This window comes from Mytilus galloprovincialis, chromosome 3, assembly GCF_965363235.1.
Source record: "Mytilus galloprovincialis chromosome 3, xbMytGall1.hap1.1, whole genome shotgun sequence".
NCBI lineage: Eukaryota > Metazoa > Mollusca > Bivalvia > Mytilida > Mytilidae > Mytilus > Mytilus galloprovincialis.
In genome coordinates this window covers 92,124,586-92,145,009 of record NC_134840.1, presented here as the reverse complement: position 1 = coordinate 92,145,009, position 20,424 = coordinate 92,124,586, and the positions used below count along the sequence as shown (strand labels likewise).

The 20,424-nt window shown below is 31.9% G+C and overlaps 1 protein-coding gene across 10 annotated transcripts in view; it reads right to left on the bottom strand.

Annotated features, from left to right (window-relative positions):
• LOC143069384 (ryanodine receptor-like) overlaps positions 1–20,424 on the bottom strand; it is a 141,115-nt gene that overhangs the window by 27,028 nt on the left and 93,663 nt on the right. For 4 of the 10 annotated variants that reach the window (XM_076243986.1, XM_076243993.1, XM_076243994.1 and 1 more), the window contains 16 exons: positions 20,191–20,349; positions 13,606–13,884; positions 12,921–12,944; positions 9,317–9,373; positions 8,924–9,058; positions 7,665–7,703; positions 6,607–6,719; positions 5,918–6,011; positions 5,413–5,583; positions 4,750–4,827; positions 3,195–3,294; positions 2,279–2,358; positions 1,835–1,911; positions 1,365–1,519; positions 789–1,006; positions 171–275 (listed from right to left, as the gene is read on the bottom strand). In XM_076243986.1, the coding sequence (XP_076100101.1) occupies positions 171–275; positions 789–1,006; positions 1,365–1,519; positions 1,835–1,911; positions 2,279–2,358; positions 3,195–3,294; positions 4,750–4,827; positions 5,413–5,583; positions 5,918–6,011; positions 6,607–6,719; positions 7,665–7,703; positions 8,924–9,058; positions 9,317–9,373; positions 12,921–12,944; positions 13,606–13,884; positions 20,191–20,349 (1,884 nt within the window). Of the gene's footprint in view, positions 1–170; positions 276–788; positions 1,007–1,364; positions 1,520–1,834; positions 1,912–2,278; positions 2,359–3,194; positions 3,295–4,749; positions 4,828–5,412; positions 5,584–5,917; positions 6,012–6,606; positions 6,720–7,664; positions 7,704–8,923; positions 9,059–9,316; positions 9,374–12,920; positions 12,945–13,605; positions 13,885–18,137; positions 18,156–20,190; positions 20,350–20,424 lie in introns of all 10 variants that reach the window. The other 6 variants (XM_076243985.1, XM_076243987.1, XM_076243988.1 and 3 more) reach the window with 2 other exon arrangements.

Here is a 20,424-nt window from a genome sequence, read left to right as displayed (position 1 = left end):
ACCTTGAATATAAGCAAAAATGTCTAAGTACAGAAACCATAAAACTTGTTTCTAAATATACCTTTAACAGCTTATCTTACAAATGAGCAGATACGTACAGAAACCTTTAACTTGAACCTAATTTGTCTTGTGATCAAATAGGTAAAAAAAATATACTCAGACCAACTTACCTTAGAAAGTTTATCTTGCATATGAGCAAATATATACAGGAAACCTCCAACAGCATCCCACAATCTACTGTGTGCTAAAGCTAACTGATTCAAAGCACAAGGTCCCTAAAGGGTAAATAAATAAAGTATATATTAAATTGAGCAAGCAGAAACAAGAAAACTATTGTTGAAAAAAGGTTAGAGAAATTAAACTTCCTTAACTAAATGACTGAAAGAAATATTACACAGTTGAAAAATTTTTTCGTATAAGAATGATATGCCTAATTTCGTCAATGTAAAGGAAGTCTTATATAAAATTGACTACAAAAACACTTTAAATTTATTCAAATTCAATGTTGTGATTCCTGAATAGCATTGACTGATTAATTGGCTTAACGCCCCTTTCAACACTATCGTGCTGTTTCATGGCGGTAATTTTTTATAGGTGAATGAAGCCAGGATGCCCAGAGAGAATCACTGACCATTGGTATAAAAATCCTAGACAATTAATATTGGAGTCAAGTGCACCTGACCTTTGTGGGATTCAAACAATTTACAACAACAGTGTTGATATGCTACATTATAATAGTTGGACTACTTAGACCCCTCAGCCACCAAGGAATATCATTTAAAACTTGCCTGTATATATTCTGTGAGACTTCTGAAGATTTGTTTGGCAACCATGATAGCTCTACAGAAACTTTCTTTACCAGACTGGTCTATGGTGTCTTTACCAGAGTAATGCCAGTAAAAGTCCATGATGGACTCCTGTAGTCTCAGTAAATAGTCCACAGTACAGATTACAACATTCACTGTGGTGTTGTTACCTGCCTGGGTTCTCAGGTAATTCTGGAATTCTGCAATATAAAAGCCAGTTTTAAGCTAAATTTTTATGTCATTAACTTGAATCCTTTTATCATCAAATTCAATTCCTCTATTACCTAAAGGTTTTGTAAAGTTAACTAAAAGTCATACAGTATGGATTTTGCTCATTGTTGAAGGCCATATGGTGACCAATAGTTATTAACTTCATTTTATCTTCTTATTTCCATATTTTGATATTCAAGTTATACACACCTATATTAAAAATATTTTGATAATACTTTTCAAGAAATCTTTCAAGAAATCTAAAACTTGATGTAGTTATAAAAAAATAAATCTTCATGCAGTGAAATGCAAATTGATACAAATAAAATATTTGTTTTTCCCTTTTACCTGCATTATGGCCTTCACATAGCAACTGAAGGAATCTGAATAGTTTACATGTGGTCTCAGCATCATACAGATTTGTCTCCCCTGCATTGGCATCAGAACTCATTCCTAATCCTTCTGCCTTGTTTGTTCTCTCAAATGCATCCAGATCCAATACACTGTTAAAATTAAATTAAAGATTTTTCTACAAAATATTTCCATGGCTATTCTTTTTCTAATCAAATATGCATACCAATTATCAAGTATTTATCACTCTAAGAGGGATCCTGACACAATTTTTTTGTTTTCTTTTATTACGCACAGGGTATTTAGATTTATTTGAAAAACATGTATGCTATAAAGGAATATACCAAAATTAACTGCTGCGACAGAAAAGAGTTTTTATGCTAGACAGACGCAGTGCTGGTTGTCAGATTTCTAAATCGCAACAAGTCGTTGGAGTTTTTTTAACATGAATTTCTGTTCATTCTTACCTGCATGCCTGCATAAGTCCGGACAAAGAGGTAAAGAATCCTACATCTTTCTTATCTTTCAAATGATTCAACATTTTCTGAAATATAAAATTGCAATCAACTGTTATTAGCAGTAGATAGCTCTCTGTTCCTCTTTTGAAATAACTAATCAATATTAGAAAAATTTCTCTATGATTTGATTTGTGCCTCAGATTACAAGTCTTCTACAGGTAAAAATTTATAAAATAGTCTAAAATTTTATATAAATCTGCATTTTTATATAATGCTCAAAGTGACAAAGCTTTTAAAGATTTAATTCACTTAGTACAAAGTAGGTCTAACATAATGTAAAAGCATGAAGTTTCATAGCAAAAAATCTAAATTTGCATGTACATTGGGTAATGGTTGAACAATGTACTATTAAAATATACCATTTTTCACCCTGAATATGCAACTATAAGTTACCTTTTGAACCTCTGTGTTACCTCCCCTTAGTAAGGAGATGCCAAGTTCTATTGTGTCTGTTACCATGGCACTCTGGACACCTGAAGTAAAAAGTAAAACAATGAAATTTTGATATTTTGTTTTAACGAAACATTACGAAAAACTTATTGTATGAAAATGTATTAATTATTCATTCAAGAAAACTTTTGGTTATAAATTCCAATGTTTATATTTCTTTGTCCTTTGATCATGTCTTGTTTATATCCCTTCCAATGTATTAAAAAATATATTTGCATCCTAAAATTTGACTATGAGCATTCCAAAGCTCAATAGTATTGTGAATTAGTACAAAGATACAGAAATGCTTCAATTATCTAATTTGTTATTACAGATAAAACTTACAGAGAATGAAATGTGAGCAAAGAAACGTAAAAGAACACTTGTGTATGTTATTCTTTTCTTTACAAATTGATTTAAGGTGGTACCCAACACTTTCACTAAAATAAATTTGGCTCGTTTAATTTTCATAAAATTTGATCTAAGTATATACTTTGACACTTAAACAAAAATATTAAAATTTAAAAAAATTTGAACCAACTGTTTTGTCAGAAAAATACACTGGTTATATAGCAATTTAACAAACACCAATTTTGATCATTGAGAAGCTTCATATTCTTTGTACAACACAATGTAATTGAAACGTTAAGCTGACTTTACAGAGTTATCTCCCTGTAGTGTTAGGTACCACCTTAAATTACTACAACAGCCAAGCATTGGATTTTGATGTGTTTTTTTTCTACTAACTACAGATCCAGCACAAAAGACATGCTATCTAAAATTGAGTGGCAAAAAATTGTCAGCTTTATAATGATTTCTATAAGATTACAATAGCAGCCACCTCTCTGATATATAATGTAACAATGAGTTTTAAACATACCTCTACAAGCACTAATATACAGTAATACCATTTCTGCTGCTCCACGATCAGCCAACCGTGACTGCTCAAATAACAGTTGTTGTTTTTCCATCTCTTGTTCCTGAAAAAAAAAGAAGATTTTTGTGTCTTTAAGATAAAAGCATGGCCAAACTATAGTAAAACTTACATTGCATTTCCCTGTTCAAGTTATGTTTATTTGATTCAATTAAAATTAATTATCGTGTTTGAGGTAAGAATAATTATAATAAGGTGGTAATAATATTTCTTGCTGACAAAGTAGCTTTCCTTTCAACTGAAGGTGTAAAATTAACTTCATAACTGTTATGCATCTTTTTCAATGATGTGACTAGACTACTGAAGCAAACTGAGAGTGGAAAACACGTTTTCTTTTTTTTGGATTCTGTTGCATTCCTATTTTACAACATATAACAGTTTAACAATGCTAATGATGAGAGTCATTTAACTCTTTTTCAATTTTCTACTGCATTATCCCATTTTACACATTGGTAAACTTCACAAAAATTGTGTTTAATCCTTAAACATAAATAAGGTCTTATATCAACATATGGACACCTACTGTAAAACAAAACAATACAAGACAAACACACAACAGATTAACTTTGTTGCAGCACACAGTTCATACAATATATCAAACTATTTGAACATAGTTTACACAATACATGGGACAATTACTTATTATTTTCACAGACAAACAAAGGAAAAGATATATATGAAACGTAACAATGTCTACTGTAGATATGATACTAAAACAAAAATGGTATAGCATTTACATGCATATATAATTGATATTATCAAAGGTAACAATACAAGTCTAAAAAAAAAACTAAAAAAAAATTTAGGAAAAGTATTAATGCACACAGGAACACATGCTTGATTGATTTTTTTCTATCTACATGGGAACATGTACTTTTCTGTGTACCTTCAGAATTTCCACATGTAACTGATAGTTTTGCATTTAAATGAAAAATATATCAATGAGGTATAGAGAAAATAATATATATATCTTGTAGCGCCAAATCATATTCCATTTAACTTCCTGTATGTTCTATATAAATTCTACTGCTAACAAAAAATTAACTACATACCATGTATTAAGAAAAAGTATACAGTATATACACTGAAATATGTATTTGTCTCCCACTAGAGTAGACTGTTTCAAATCTTAATATAATTGATGCCTTTGAAGTGTAGAATTTTAAAAACCAATCTATTCTATTAGTATTATTATATAGAAATGACTATTTCTTATGGTTAATTCAATTTTTCTGAACAAAATGTAACTTCTGCAAACAGAATATTCTTCATTTTTGTTATCATTTTGTAACACATTCCTTAAAAATCTTACTGCAAATCAGAATATAAAACTACCCAAATTCTACATTAAGCATGTTAAATGTTTCCATTGGAAAAGCAAGCTTTCATTAATAATTATAAACTGTAAATAGTTTCTTCAAAAAAGCATGACATGAGAGAAGAATTACAAGCCATTCACAAAAGCATTATTAAGAGGTGCTCCATTGTTGGAGAATTATACCTGGAAAGATGATCCTGGTCCTTCGTCATCCCCTCCTCCATCGTCATCATCATCATCTTCGTCTTCTCCATGGCAACTCTAAAATGTAAACAAACCATTCACATTAAATTTTCTATAATCTTCCTCTCTTGTAATTTTCTTCCTTATATTCTCCTATATCCAGTAAAATATAAAACCAGGATTCCAAAAGTTTCACCTTGGGCAATCAGGGTTCCAGGTTTCCTTTCCAACTCAAAAAAGTTCCCCTACCCTAACAACAATGCTTACTTACTTGCCAATCTCTCAAGCGTCTTGTTAGGAGTACCTGTAATATCTTTGATCATTTAAATTAAAGATAAGAATGTAAAAAGATATTGAAGACTTTCTACAAATTTTTATTGAATTCAAGTCACTGGTTACAGTTGTTTTAAAATACCTAAAATGGATGTCTAATTCTAAGGCAATTATTTGGATCAATGGTTCTGATTGGTTGACAATCAGCCTACAATCTAACTGTCTGTAACTATGCGTCGCCAGCTAAACTTCATTTGCCACAGTAAAACTACAGATGGACGTCCACAAACCTTCCAATACATAACAGCTATGTCTTTTAAAAATGAATGAACTTGACTTTATTGGAGAGTAAGCACATGTGTCCTTTAGGATCTGATTTATTTGACCTACCTGTCCCATTATCTGGGCATACGACATATAGATAGTATCTTCTGGAAGACTTCCCTGTTGTTCTTTAGTGGCAGCTCTACTAAGACAGGTAATCAGTTGAGTCAGAGGATCTGGTTTCACTTCCTCATCAGCTTCTTTCTTCTCCACCTCATCTTCTGCTTCATCAGATTTCTATAATAAATATCCATCTTCAAAATGTATATAACAATTTATTCTGCAGATAAAAATTATGATGAAAAGATAGGATTCTATCCGACTTTTTTGCAAATTTTTGCAATTTGTAATCTGGAATTTTCCATTTCTCATTCTTTAGACTAATATCAATTTAGAGCTTGACATTTGATTAAGGGGCCTTTTATAGCTGAATACGAGGTGTGGACTTTGATCATTGTTAAAGGCCGTATGGTGACCTAAAACTGTTAATTTCTGTGCCATTTGGTCTCTTGTGGAGAGTTGTCTCATTGACAATCATAACACATCTTCTTTTTTATATTGTTAAACTTACAGTGACATCTTCTATCAGGATTTTCTTCTCATACTCTTCTGTATTTAACCATTGACCTCTGTAGCACTTTAGGAACAAATTAATGGCTCTGTGTCTGAAAGGAATAAAACAATAATTATCAGTAAGTAGCAGCAGCTAATGAAACATCAATGGCTGTCCATGTTTCATGATGAGTCCTGGCAGAGTGCTAATGTTTACAGTTTTGTTATTTATAAAGTTGGCAAGTTTAGGAATTGTCATCATAAAATGCAAAATTAATGTTTTTCTACAAAACAATCTCATGAAAATTTCCAATCAAACAAATGCTGATGACCATAGCTAGGAGTAATCTAAATGTTGTATATTTAAAAATTCATAGTTTTGTTTATTTATACATGCAGACAGTTCAGTTCATTAAGAGTACTGTTTCAAAAGTATGGTGAGAATTTTGTTAATCTTTGTCTTACAGTTATTTTCAAATTTCTTGATTGGTTTTTGTGTTATCCTGACATAGAAAAGTGCTCTTTTTCATACCCAACTTCCATGTCTTATATGTTTCATTTTATTGATTTATTTGAAAGAAATTATAAAATTTAAGCATCCAAAAAATAACAAAATTCTTTCCATATAACAAATTCAATGAATCCATGTGGCAATGAATTTTACCATATGACATTAATTTTTAACATTAGAATTTGAATAAGATTTACCTTGGTAAGCTGTGCAGTGGTACCATTCTGAAACAGGCCATGACAGCTCTTTTCCTCTGTGTAGATATAACCTTACGCCAGGCACTCTTATGTGATGCTGATGGATGCTCGACCTTCAATAGTAAAACAGGTTATAGCTCATATTTCATTTTAATCGTATGACAGTACTTTGTTTTTATATAAAAACTTAATGTTCTTGCATGTGTACAGTTCAATTCATATTTTACTAAATAATTATTTCTCATGTAAAATAGCTATCTGTAGGAATACACAAATAATTGTTTATCAAGCCTTTTTGTTTATTCCTATGGCAAGAATTGTGTAACAGCTTTAACAATACACCAAATCTATACCCAACTTGGTATAGGTCATTACCAAGAAAAATCCATGCTCAGTAACAAAATTCAAAGTTTTGTCAAGCGGAAATCGACAGCCCAAAGATCTCAAAATTGCTAGCACACAATATGTCTAATCTTGAAGGGCATTAAAAGTTTATGAACAAAGTTAAAACATGGCTTGCTAAGCATTAGCATCAACATCTACTTGAGGATCAAAACCATATGAATTATCCTAGAGACAAGAGGTTAAGCTGTAAAAGTTAAACCTAGCATCATCAATTCTAGATGGTAAACAACTTAGGAAGCTTTGCAAATATACACACTTTATACATAATAATGCAACTGACTATGTAATCAAATAAAGTTGATGAAACCTAGTCTACAACGTCCAAGTTTGTTCATTATTGTGGCCGATACATATTTTGCAAATCTTATGAAAGTTATGAACTATAAGCAATATTTGTCCAAACCAGTTTTTTTAATAGTATTTGTTACTACATTTGCATTTGATCATTGAGTGAAATCAAATCAAAATCTGGTTCTCAAACATCATTTGTCTTAAGCAAAGATAATTTTACTTCTCTGAAAAAATATCTATAAGAATTTCAATTTCACATAAAATTGTTAGCTTATAGTACACAATAGATATTTGTGGCACTAACTACAATATCAAAACATTGGGTTTTGGGTGGTATAACAGGGAGGGAAATGTCTACGTACTGATTTGAAAATCCAGTCCTCGTCCATTAGTCGATCAAACTAAACATAGAAAATATAATCTATCTACTCTATATGTGCATGTGGATTAAAAATTACAGCAGAAACCATTCATGTGTTAACCCAATATTCTTTCTAATAGTCGTTTTATTTAAAGTCTAGTTTTGGAAATCAAGATTACCTGATTGCTAAACTTTAATTATGGGGAAATAACTTTATTTTGCCTAAGCAATTTTTGGTTTGAATTTTATTTTTTCTTTAAAAAGATCTTGACAAGATAAAGATAAATTATATACTTGAAACTTGTTAACACATACATGTATGGTTAATGCTATAAAAAAAAAATAAAAACTTATCTAGACACTGATATTATTAAATTTTCTTGTAAAATAATGGAATAAAAAATAAAAATAAACATATTTTACTTATTAAATTAAAAACCTTTATGTTCAATTGCTGCAGAAAAGAAAATCAGCAAAAAAGCATAAGAAATCATTCAACATAAACCATAGACCAGAATGTGATGCATGACATCTGAGGCAGAAAAAATCTACACATTTGAGCATTCTGATTTTTGCTCAAATGTATAGAGACAACAATATCTGCTCAAACATAAGCAACTCATTTTTAGCTTAAGCATTTCTATACATTTGAACATAATCTGCAGAAATAATAAAACAATTCAATCAATTGCAGGGCCAAAAAAACAAAAATCTGCTCAAATGTAGGACCAAAAAGCAAACAATGTCTGCTAAAATGTAGGGCAAAAAAGGAAACATATATCTGCTCAAATGAAGATCAAAAAGAGGGGAAAAAATATCCACTCCAATATAGGGCCTAAAAAATATAAGTCTGCTCAAATGTTTGTCATCTGTGCAATGCGTTAATACTAGCAATTATAAACTTGACCAATATTCACTCTTACTTGCATTTTTAGTGTTGGAATTATTGGTATGAAATCGAGCTACAATAATTTATTGTAAAATCTAATTCATTTTTTAAATAGAAGACCTTTATACACAAAGTAACTAAGATAATCAAGATGTTTTTTATTAATGATCATAAGATAAGACCTATGACAAAATATAGTTGGATAATTCGGTAAAAAAAGAAAAGTAAAAAAAATGTTTAGTTAAGTTTTACAACAAGAACTAATTCTACATTATATTTCAGATTGTCTACAGACTACTGGGTTATAAGTTAAAAATCAAGTGTTAATTTGATGTAAAATAAAAACGCCAAAAAAAACCTGGAAAACTTACGGTATGCAGTCCATGCATAACCTTGGCCATTGATAAAATACGGTCGATAACTTTGCACTGATCTAGCTGCATATCGGTTGATCCTCCTATCTTACGGTATAATACTTTCTGCCATTTTACTGCTTCATCTGTAGGCTGAATAAAAGAAAATGTATTTAATAACAATTGTTGCAAACAGAAAATTTCTACACAAAATGATTTTTTTCTGTTAATCCTTTAAATTACATCAGATTTGTTTAAAACCAAATTGAGTTATTGTACGAAGTGTTGACACACTGAAAAACATTGGTATACTTTAAACATCCTGTATTTCGCAGGTGTATAAAAATAGAAAACGGTAGAATGTAACATTTAACACCTTTCCCTTTTCATCAAATGAAGTAATGTACTAACCCCTTCTTCAACTTCTAAACTTTTCAGCAAGAAATCTTCTATATCTGCCTCTGACTCCTGCACACACAATAACAAAAAAAGTTTTAAAACAATATAAGTAACAATATAATACAAACAACATTTTTAAAAGAAGAAAAAAGAAACATATATACATTCTTGCTTATATTATATGATACAAGACAATATTAAATTATGATACATGTACAAAACAATATATTGTGATTTGCACATAAAATAAATTATTGTGTTAATGACAAAAATGAATATAAAGCAACAAATACATTTAAACAGAAACAAAACCCTTTGATTAAAATGTTACGAAAAAATAAAATATATAAATATGAATTCAAGAAGTGACACATAATACATATATTTCCTAAAACTTTGAGACAATATAAATACAAGACTATATTAACTTATTCTGTAATGAATTTTCATACTTTCTTTGTTATTTATGTAAATAACTCACTTCTTTGGTTAATGACACAAACATGATGATTACAATCAGGGTGCTGGGATTGGCAAATTGGTCAAGAGGAACACTTTTTTGTTTTCAAGATTAAATAAAAAAAAAAAAAAAAACCCACTTTTTTCTTTCTTAAAATTCTATGTTAAAAATGAATGAAACTTCTACAAATTTGTTCATGACCTTAAAGTGAATTTTATTGTTTTACAAGAAATATATCAGCTGAAATAGGACTAACTAAAAATACAAAACTTGAACAGGACAACGTGTAACATAACCAACAATGTGCTTTTTTTTTTAATTCATGCAGAATTGAACTGTTATGTACTGTGTTTTATTATTATGATACAGGGAACCATATATATGAAAACCAATTATTTACTTGAAATCAATTTTACACAGGACCAGCAATACATATTCTTATGCACTTTATGTGTAAATTGAACATTAAAAAAAATAAATGGAGAATGTGACCATGGGATACAGATGATGACCCCGCTTGCATATAAGATTAAGGTATATAGGGGCATAACTGAAAAACTGTAAAAGTGACGCTACCAAATTTGTACTTAATCTGAGTTTTGTGGTAATACATATTGTGTCTAAGTTTCATAACATTTGGTGGAGGCAAACATATGTTAGACAAGAGTGCACACACTGAAATGTCTCGCCTTCTATACTAATCATTGATATTATGTAGATAGTCCTAAGTATAAAGCTTTATTACAACTGTCTCATAAACTTAACATTAACCAAGATAACTAAACAAAGACAAATGAAACATGAAAATGAGGTCAAGGTCAGATGAACCATGCCAGGCAGACATGTACAGCTAACAATGCTTCTATACAACATATATAGTTGACCTATTACTTATAGTTTAAGAAAAATAGACCAAAACACAAAAACTTAACACTGTGCAATGAACCGTGAAAATGAGGTCAGGTCAAAAGAAACCTGCGCTACTGACATAAAGATCATAAAATATTTCCATACACCAAATATAGTTGACCTATGGCATATAGTATTAGATAAAAAGACCAAAACTCAAAAACTTAACTTTGACCACTGAACCATGAAAATGAGGTCAAGGTCACATGACATCTGCCCGCTAGACATGTACACCTTACAATCATTCCATACAACAAATATTGTAGACCTATTGCATATAGTATGAAAAAAAACCAGACCAAAACACAGAAATTTAACTATAACCACTGAACCATGAAAATGAGGTCAAGGTCCCATGACATCTGCCCGCTGGACATGTACACCTTACAATCATTCCATATAACAAATATAGTAGACCTATTGCATATAGTACGAAAAAAACAGACCAAAACACAAAAATTTAACTATAACCACTGAACCATGAAAATGAGGTCAAGGTCAGATGACACCTGCCAGTTGGACATGTACACCTTACAGTCCTTCCATACACAGAATATACTAGCCCTATTGCTTATAGTATCTGAGATATGGACTTGACCACCAAAACTTAACCTTGTTCACTGATCCATGAAATGAGGTCGAGGTCAAGTGAAAACTGTCTGACAGACATGAGGACCTTGCAAGGTACGCACATATCAAATATAGTTATCCTATTACTTATAATAAGAGAGAATTCAACATTACAAAAAATTTGAACTTTTTTTTCAAGTGGTCACTGAACCATGAAAATGAGGTCAAGGACATTGGACATGTGACTGACGGAAACTTCGTAACATGAGGCATCTATATACAAAGTATGAAGCATCCCGGTCTTCCACCTTCTAAAATATAAAGCTTTTAAGAAGTTAGCTAACACCGCCGCCGCCGCCGGATCACTATCCCTATGTCGAGCTTTCTGCAACAAAAGTTGCAGGCTCGACAAAAACCAAAACGAGAAAATTCAGCAATTTTCCATTTAAAATTGGCATTACTTTAGAACATTTATGTGACACCTCCAAAATTCAAACTTGATCTGTGTTTTGTGGTAAATGTAAAACGCATAGTGTACAAGTTTCATGACATTTGGTTGAAGCAAAATAAAGTAAGAGAACGGAAACCATCTTTGAGACGTACCTACTGACCAACAAAGGTTACAAAAAAACTTAATGCCCCCTCTGCTATGGCAGGGGAATAAAAATTCTGTTCCAAAGGTTTTTGGCATAACAAGTTTCACATGGAAAAATTGAAAGGGTGTTTTTATTTGTCAGATATGAAGTTCCCGCAGGGTCAAAAGCCACCTGCGACCTCTGGGCTTTTTAGAGGCGACTTCTGACCTGAGGGCGTTCTAAAAACGACCTGCGACCTGTAAAGTTTGGAAAAAAACGACCTCCGACTGACTTCCGTTCTCTGTGTTGGGAAAAAACGACCTGCGACCTGTACATTTCCCTTTAAAATGACCTCATCGAATTTAAAAGCGACCTTGCGACCTGAGGGGGGTACCCTGTGGGAGCCTCAGATATACATATTATACTCTTTTTAAAGCTTTGTTTTGTCATCAAAAAAAGAAAATAAAAATTGATGAAACACAGTACATCCAACAGTTATATAACATATATGGTCAGAAATATTGGTCATTCTTATAACTGTAAACATCAACAAATTTTCTCAACAACCAGAAGTAAACAATATACCATTATAAATTCATTCACTGATTTACAATTCTTAAGGTGGTACCCAACACTTTCACTAAAATTAATTTGGCTCGTTTAATTTCATCAAATTTTGACAAAGTATTTACTTTGAACCTTTAATAAAAATTCAAAAATTTCAAAAATTTTGAACCAACCATTTTGTCAGCAAAATTACACTGGTTATATAGCAGTTTGGCAAACACCAATTTTGGTCATTGGGAAGCTTAATATTCCCTTTACAACCCAACGTAATTAAAACGTTAAGCTGACTTTACAGAGTTATCTCCCTGTAGTGTAAGGTACCACCTTAAGATCACTGTAGTTTGACCCATTAAATCTTGAAAAAGTACTAAATAAATCTTGGTACAGATATTTGTATATTTTTGAGATACCTTCCAAAGTTTGACAAAGTCCTAACAAAGCTTTCTTTTTTATCAAACTGAAAATGGATTTTTGTATTTTATAAATAAAATCAGTAAATAAATCTATTATGGAGAATGCAAACAAAACATTGTACCATAAGCATTTCTTCTGCAAAACTCTGAAAATAATTAACATATTTTACACAATACAATATTTATCTTGCTTTCTCTGTTTTAGAACAAAAACACTAACATTATATCATTTCAAATGTCACTACTCTCAATTTGTGTTGCTTCTTTTTTCTATACAGTACATTTACATGGAATATCTTGATTATATAAGCTAACTACCTTACAATTCTAACATCACAAGTGAACTTTTCAATTTTCTTGCATTTATGACCTTCCCTAGTGTACAGATCACATCTTTGCCTAGCTTTCTAAATCTTTAGCAACCCAAATCAAGGTTAATAATGGAAAAGCACTATTCACAAATTAAATTACATATTAGTACTATTGTCAACAACAGTGGCAGAAAACCTTGAAATCATAATAGCTAGAATGGGCTTAACATGGAAACAGTATCTGTGAATATAAGTTGGTTTACAGTATTTTTCAAATCATCAAGTAAACTTTTTTTCAGATGATTTTAAGCTTTAACAGAAATCCTATTAACCCTATTTTTTTTTACTATCAGTTAAAAAGAATCTTGACTGTTCTCCTGAATATAACCACACTTGAATTCAAAGAAATATGTCATTAAATAAAGAAAAAATATTTTCCACCTGAATATAAAGATTGTTTATCCATTAAATTGAAAGGGACAAAAAAAATACATACATCTATCAATTTCTGTTTGGCTTGTTGTAGTAACTCCTGTTCCCTGCCACTGAAGAATCCAAGACCAATGGGTAACAGTCTCTTAAGACAAGCTACATTTAAACTGTTATGAGGTTCCAGTCTTTTCTTCTCCCTCTTTTTAGCAGTTTTCTTCACTGTTCCCTCTGGTTGTAACTCCGACTGTGGTAGTTTGACTTGTTTTGACTGACTGGGCATGATCAGGGCCATATTGTCTATCTCATTAGCCATCACAAAGTTTTGTTCTTCCCTCTTAAACATCTGAAACAATAAATATTTTTATATTGTTAATCATCTGTTAACAGATGATATAACTAACAAGAATTTGAGTATACTTGCAAATTTACATCTCCCAGTCAATAGTGGGCCATGTAAAGTCTAAATCCTGCAATTTATTCCCCAATCTATGAAAAATTAAATGCATGCATATATATAAAAGTATAAAAGTGTTAATAACAATATTCTCCAAACCCATAATTCCCAATATGTGCTTGTAAGTAAGTCTGCATGTTACTTGTATTTTAAGCTTGTATTAAAAGCCAGCACCAAGAGTACTGTACACATACCTGCCAACTGTCACTATTTGAGGGGGATTTCCCCCATGGAGGCTCCTAAATGAAAATGTTGAAAGAGCAAATTTGTCCACAATTTAACACAAAACAATTAACTTAACAATAGATTTATGCTTGTAAAGTATGAAGAAGCCAAAAATAACATTGAAACATATTTGAAGGTTTTGTAGGACTTTTAGAGCCATCTTGCACATAAAACCCCCATGGGCATTTTGAAAAGTTGGCAGGTATGTGTACAAACTTAACAGAGTTTGGTGCATTCCAATACCCAAGTATACAATCATGAAAATGATATGCACTAATAAACAGATCATATTTTATATTTATTGTGTTCTAACTCTCAAGAATAGTCAGACCCTTTTGTATCCTTTTAATCCATGATTTGCAAAATTCTTCTGATGGTGACACAAAACAAAACTTGTGCTTACTACTGGTAAATTGCATAAAAAATACTCAAAAATATTTAACTGAATAAAAATAAAAATAAACAGACAATTCAATCTAAAATTGTAAAAAAATAAATTTATACTTATTTCATATCAACGATTTCATTTCATGACCAAACTTTTATCAATAATGAACTAAATGAGAGTGTTACTTTCCTTTATGTCTATTGTGAATGTTTTTAAATTACAATTTGGTCCTGATTCTGAGTAGGAAAACCAGAGATAAAATTATTTCAAGCATTTTAAAATAACTTCCAATTGTTTTGAAAAACTGTCTACATGTTACTGACTTGAGTATGTAACTAGAGGCTCTAAAGAGCCTGTGTCGCTCACCTTGGTCTATGTGCATATTAAACAAAGGACACAAATGGTTTCATGACAAAATTGTATTTTGGTGATGGTGATGGGTTTGAAGTTCTTACTTTACTGAACGATTTTGCTTCTTACAATTATATCTATAATGAACTTTGCCCATTAGTAACAGAGAACTATATTTGGTAAAAATTTACATATATTTACCAAATTAATGAAAATTGTTAAAAATTGACTATAAAGGGCAATAACTCCTTAAGGGGTCAATTGACCATTTAGGTCATGTTGACTTATTTGTAGATCTTACTTTGCTGAACATTATTGCTGTTTACAGTTTATCGCTATCTATAATAGTATTCAAGATAACCAAAAACGGCAAAATTTCTTTAAAAATTACCAATTGGAGGGCAGCAACCCAACAACCAGTTGTCCAATTCATCTGAAAAATTCAGGGCAGATAGATATTGACTTGATTAACAAGTGAAACTGCGAGCTACTGCTCACTGATGATACCCCCGCCACAAGTGGATAATATTAATAGTGTAAAAATATGCAAGTGTTCGGTAAACAGGAAGTTGTCGAGTGATGAATCTGAAAACGCATCACACGGTATAGCTGACTTATATAAATCCTGAAACCAAATTTCAGAAATCCTTGTATTGTAGTTTCTGAGAAAAATGTGACGAAAATTTTCAACTTGGCTATCATGTGTAAAATCATACAAGTGTTCGGTTAACAGGAAGTTGTCGAGTGATGAATCTGAAAACGCATCACACGGTACAGCTGACTTGTATAAATCCTGAAACCAAATTTCAGAAATCCTTGTATTGTAGTTGCTGAGAAAAATGTGACGAAAATTTTCAACTTGGCTATCATGTGTAAAATCATACAAGTGTTCGGTAAACAGGAAGTTGTCAAGTGATGAATCTGAAAACGCATCACACGGTATGGCTAACATATATAAATGTTGATACCAAATTACAGAAAGGGTGGATGTGTAGTTCCTGAGAAAAATGTGACGAAAGTTTCATGGGACGGACTGACTGACGGACTGACTGACTGACGGACGGACGGACTGACAGACAGAGGTAAAACAGTATACCCCCCCTTTTTTAAAGCGGGGGTATAACAATTTAACTTCTTGTCAGATTTGCTCTAGATGCTTTGAATTCATAGTTATAAGCCAAAAACTGCATTTTACCCCTATGTTCTATTTTTAGCCGTGGCGGCCATCTTGGTTGAATGGCCAGGTCATCGGACACATTTTTCAAACTAGATACCCCAAAGATGATTGTGGCCTAGTACTTTCAGTGGAGATTTTGTAAAAGATTACTTAGATTTATGAAAAATGGTTAAAGATTGACTATAAAGGGCAATAACTCCTAAAGGGGTCAACTGACCATTTTGGTCATGTTGACTTATTTGTAGATCTTACTTTGCTGAACATTATTGCTGTTTACAATTTATCTCTATCTATAATAATATTCAAGATAATAACCAAAAACAGCAAAATTTCCTCAAAATTACCAATTCAGGGGCAGCAACCCAACAACCGATTGACCGATTCATCTGAAAATTTCAGGGCAGATAGATCTTGACCTGATAAACATTTTTATCCCATGTCAGATTTCCTCAAAATGCTTTGGTTTTTGAGTTATAAGCCAAAAACTGCATTTTACCCCTATGTTCTATTTTTAGCGTTGGCGGCCATCTTGGTTGGTTGACCAGGTCACGCCACACATTTTTTAAACTAGATACCCCAAAGATGATTGTGGCCAAGTTTGGATTAATTTGGCCCAGTAGTTTCAGAGGAGAAGATTTTTGTAAAAGATTAATTTAATTTATGAAAAATGGTTAAAATTGACTATAAAGGGCAATAACTCCTAAACGGGTCAACTGACCATTTTGGTCATGTTGACTTATTTGTAGATCTTACTTTGATGAACATTATTGCTGTTTACAGTTTATCTCTATCTATAATAATATTCAAGACAGCAAAATTTCCTCAAAATTACCAATTCAGGGGCAGCAACCCAACAACCGATTGACTGATTCATCTGAAAATTTCAGGGCAGATAGATCTTGACCTGATAAACATTTTTATCCCGTCAGATTTCCTCAAAATGCTTTGGTTTTTGAGTTATAAGCCAAAAACTGCATTTTACCCCTTTGTTCTATTTTTAGCCGTGGCGGCCATCTTGGTTGGTTGACCAGGTCACGCCACACATTTTTTAAACTAGATACCCCAAAGATGATTGTGGCCAAGTTTGGATTAATTTGGCCCAGTAGTTTCAGAGGAGAAGATTTTTGTAAAAGATTACTTTAATTAACGAAAAATGGTTAAAAATTTATTTGTAGATCTTACTTTGATGAACATTATTGCTGTTTACAGTTTATCTCTATCTATAATAATATTCAAGATAATAACCAAAAACAGCAAAATTTCCTCAAAATTACCAATTCAGGGGCAGCAACCCAACAACCGATTGACCGATTCATCTGAAAATTTCAGGGCAGATAGATCTTGACCTGATAAACATTTTTACCCCATGCCAGATTTGCTCTAAATGCTTTGGTTTTTGAGTTATAAGCCAAAAACTGCATTTTACCCCTATGTTCTATTTTTAGCCGTGGCGGCCATCTTGGTTGGTTGACCGGGTCACGCCACACATTTTTTAAACTAGATACCCCAATGATGATTGTGGCCAAGTTTGGTTTGATTTGGCCCAGTAGTTTCAGAGGAGAAGATTTTTGTAAAAGTTAACGACGACGGACGACGACGACGACGGACGACGGACGACGACGGACGACGGACGCCAAGTGATGAGAAAAGCTCACTTGGCCCTTCGGGCCAGGTGAGCTAAAAATCACTATGCAGTTTATATATACTTTTTTTTGAACCATGGATTGACTATTAGCAAAACAGCAAGATCTTTGTTAGCTACTGAGATCATTCTTTCATAACCATAGCCAAGCATTTCATTTTAACATTTCAGGACAGTACAAATATATTTCAGTATACATCATAACATGTATGTCAAAAAGCTTAAAACCAACGTCAGAAACCAGCGTTTTTAATGACATCTTTTAGATGAAAATTTGCTGTTTTGCATGCATTTAAATGTAAATTGCAATAACTAAACACCTGTAAATAACTAAACGCCTGTATGTGCAATGAACTCACCTGTTTCCCAGTAGACCACTAAAGAAATATATAAACACACAATTACACGCAACATTCAGAAATAAACATTGAAATATACAAGCAGGTTCTATGGGTAAATTTTTAATTACGTTTAAAATTAGTTAGGATAAGGAAGACTAATATTCAATCATTCTAAATGAAAGGTTGATGTTAAAAGTTGTCACATTATGTGTAAAAGGGTCAAGGGAAATAACTCTGTTGATGTGGAAAAACAATCATTCAATCAACAGTACAAAGCCTCAAACTATTCCTTTATAGGACTAAAAGTTTATGTACATGCAGTTCATATCTTTTTTTTTACACTGATAGAGTGAGGTGCTCATTTTCGCCACATCTTTCCATGTTTTCTACAGTTTATGTTCAGGTCTAAATGTTTTTGAAGTATACTGATATTTCTATATGAAGATAACTTCAAATGCAAAATATACTTAAGCTTGAAAACCGGTTTGTTTTAAGAAAATCATCTGAAAAGTTAGATTAAAGGGTGTTTGAAATTTCCGGATGTTTTGTCAATGGGGGACACATATTCGCCGTTTTTATACATCTATTTAAAACCAAATAACCGCAGCTTTTAACAATTTTTATCAAATCAATTGCATTATAGATGAATAGCAGACATTTCAAAGGTATAAAGAATTCAAAATTAGGGCATTCAGTCAAATATTTACTTAGAAATACTTCTTTGAAATCGTGATTTTTATTCAGGAAATTGTCCGAAAATCGTTGTCCGTTTTTCGGTCATTTTCGGTAGGAGCCGCAATTTTGTCTCAGTTTAAAAAAATATTATATTTGTTATAAAAATATAATTTACGGGTACATTTCTTCCATTTCAGCCATCCTTTGAAGTTTTTACACCTCAAAATCCTTAAATGGCGAAATTGTGTCCCCGGCGAAAATGAGCACCCCACTCTACCTGTATTTCTCTGAAATATTGTTTAAGTTAATGTGACATTAGGAACAGTGGTAAATTAATAAAGGTGGCAGAATTAAAATATTTTCAGCTGGAGTTTAGATTTGCTCAGTTAAGAATTTTGAAAATTTTATATCATATAAAGAGACATTTACAGGATCAATCTCAAATTTCGGATTGGTGATTTTAAGCTAGAACCAGATACTCCGCAGGGTGCAGCTTGATACAACCACAGAGGTTGAACCCTGAACAGTTGGGGCAAGTATGGACACAATATTCAAGCTTGATGCAGCTCTAAATTTGGATTGTGATTAAATAGTTGACACAGAATTGGTTTCTGACACAGAATGATTGTGGTCTCAGAACTTAAAAAGTTTAATTTTGGACCCTTTGGACCTTAATGCAGACCAATTTGAAAACGGGAACAAAAATTAAGGATCTAAATATCTGGTTAAATTCAACATGTCAAAGAACCCCAATAATTCAATTTTGACCCTTTTGACCCCTAAATCCTAAACTGTTGGGACCAAAACTCCCAACATCAATCCCAACCTTCCTTTTGTGTTCATAAACCTTGTGTTTAAATTTCACTGATTTCTATTTACTTATACTAAAGTTATTGTGCGAAAACCATGAAAAATGCTTATTTGTGCCCCTTATTCCTAAACTGTTTGGACCAAAACCCCCAAAATCAGTCCCAACCTTCCTTTGATGGTTATAAACCTTAAGTTAAAATTTTATTGATTTCTATTTACTAATACTAAAGTCATTATCCGGAAATCATCCGTCTTCAGATGACGCTGATGACGTAGACGACATGATACCAATATACAACCAAATTTTTTTTTAAATTTTTACAGTCGTATAAAAACATCTATAAAATCTGAAGATTAAGTATCTCAAGGAAGTTTAGAACTTTGTAAGCAATGTATAAAAGAAGTTCAACTTTTAATGTTTCTTTCCAAGCAAAAGACATGTGCTCTGAGATTGATCAATAGTCAGATTGTATATAAAATACAGGAAGGAATATTACATGAATAATCAATTCATGGATAGAACACAAATGCATGTAGTAAAATACAAATCAGGATTTTCTTAATGTCCAAACTGCAGTATACATACTAGTGATTTTGACCACAGGCCAAAAATGTCTGCTACACATGTAAACAATTCCTCAGCTTCTGGCATAGGATTCTTCAACCATTGGGACCTATGCAAGTCTACATACTTTATCAGGAGTGGATAAAATGCATAGATATCTCTAACCAATGTACAGTAACCCTGAAATATAAGATCAACTTGTGAGAATTTTCTGCAATATGGTGTGTATATAAATTCTTTTTGTAAAGATTTTAT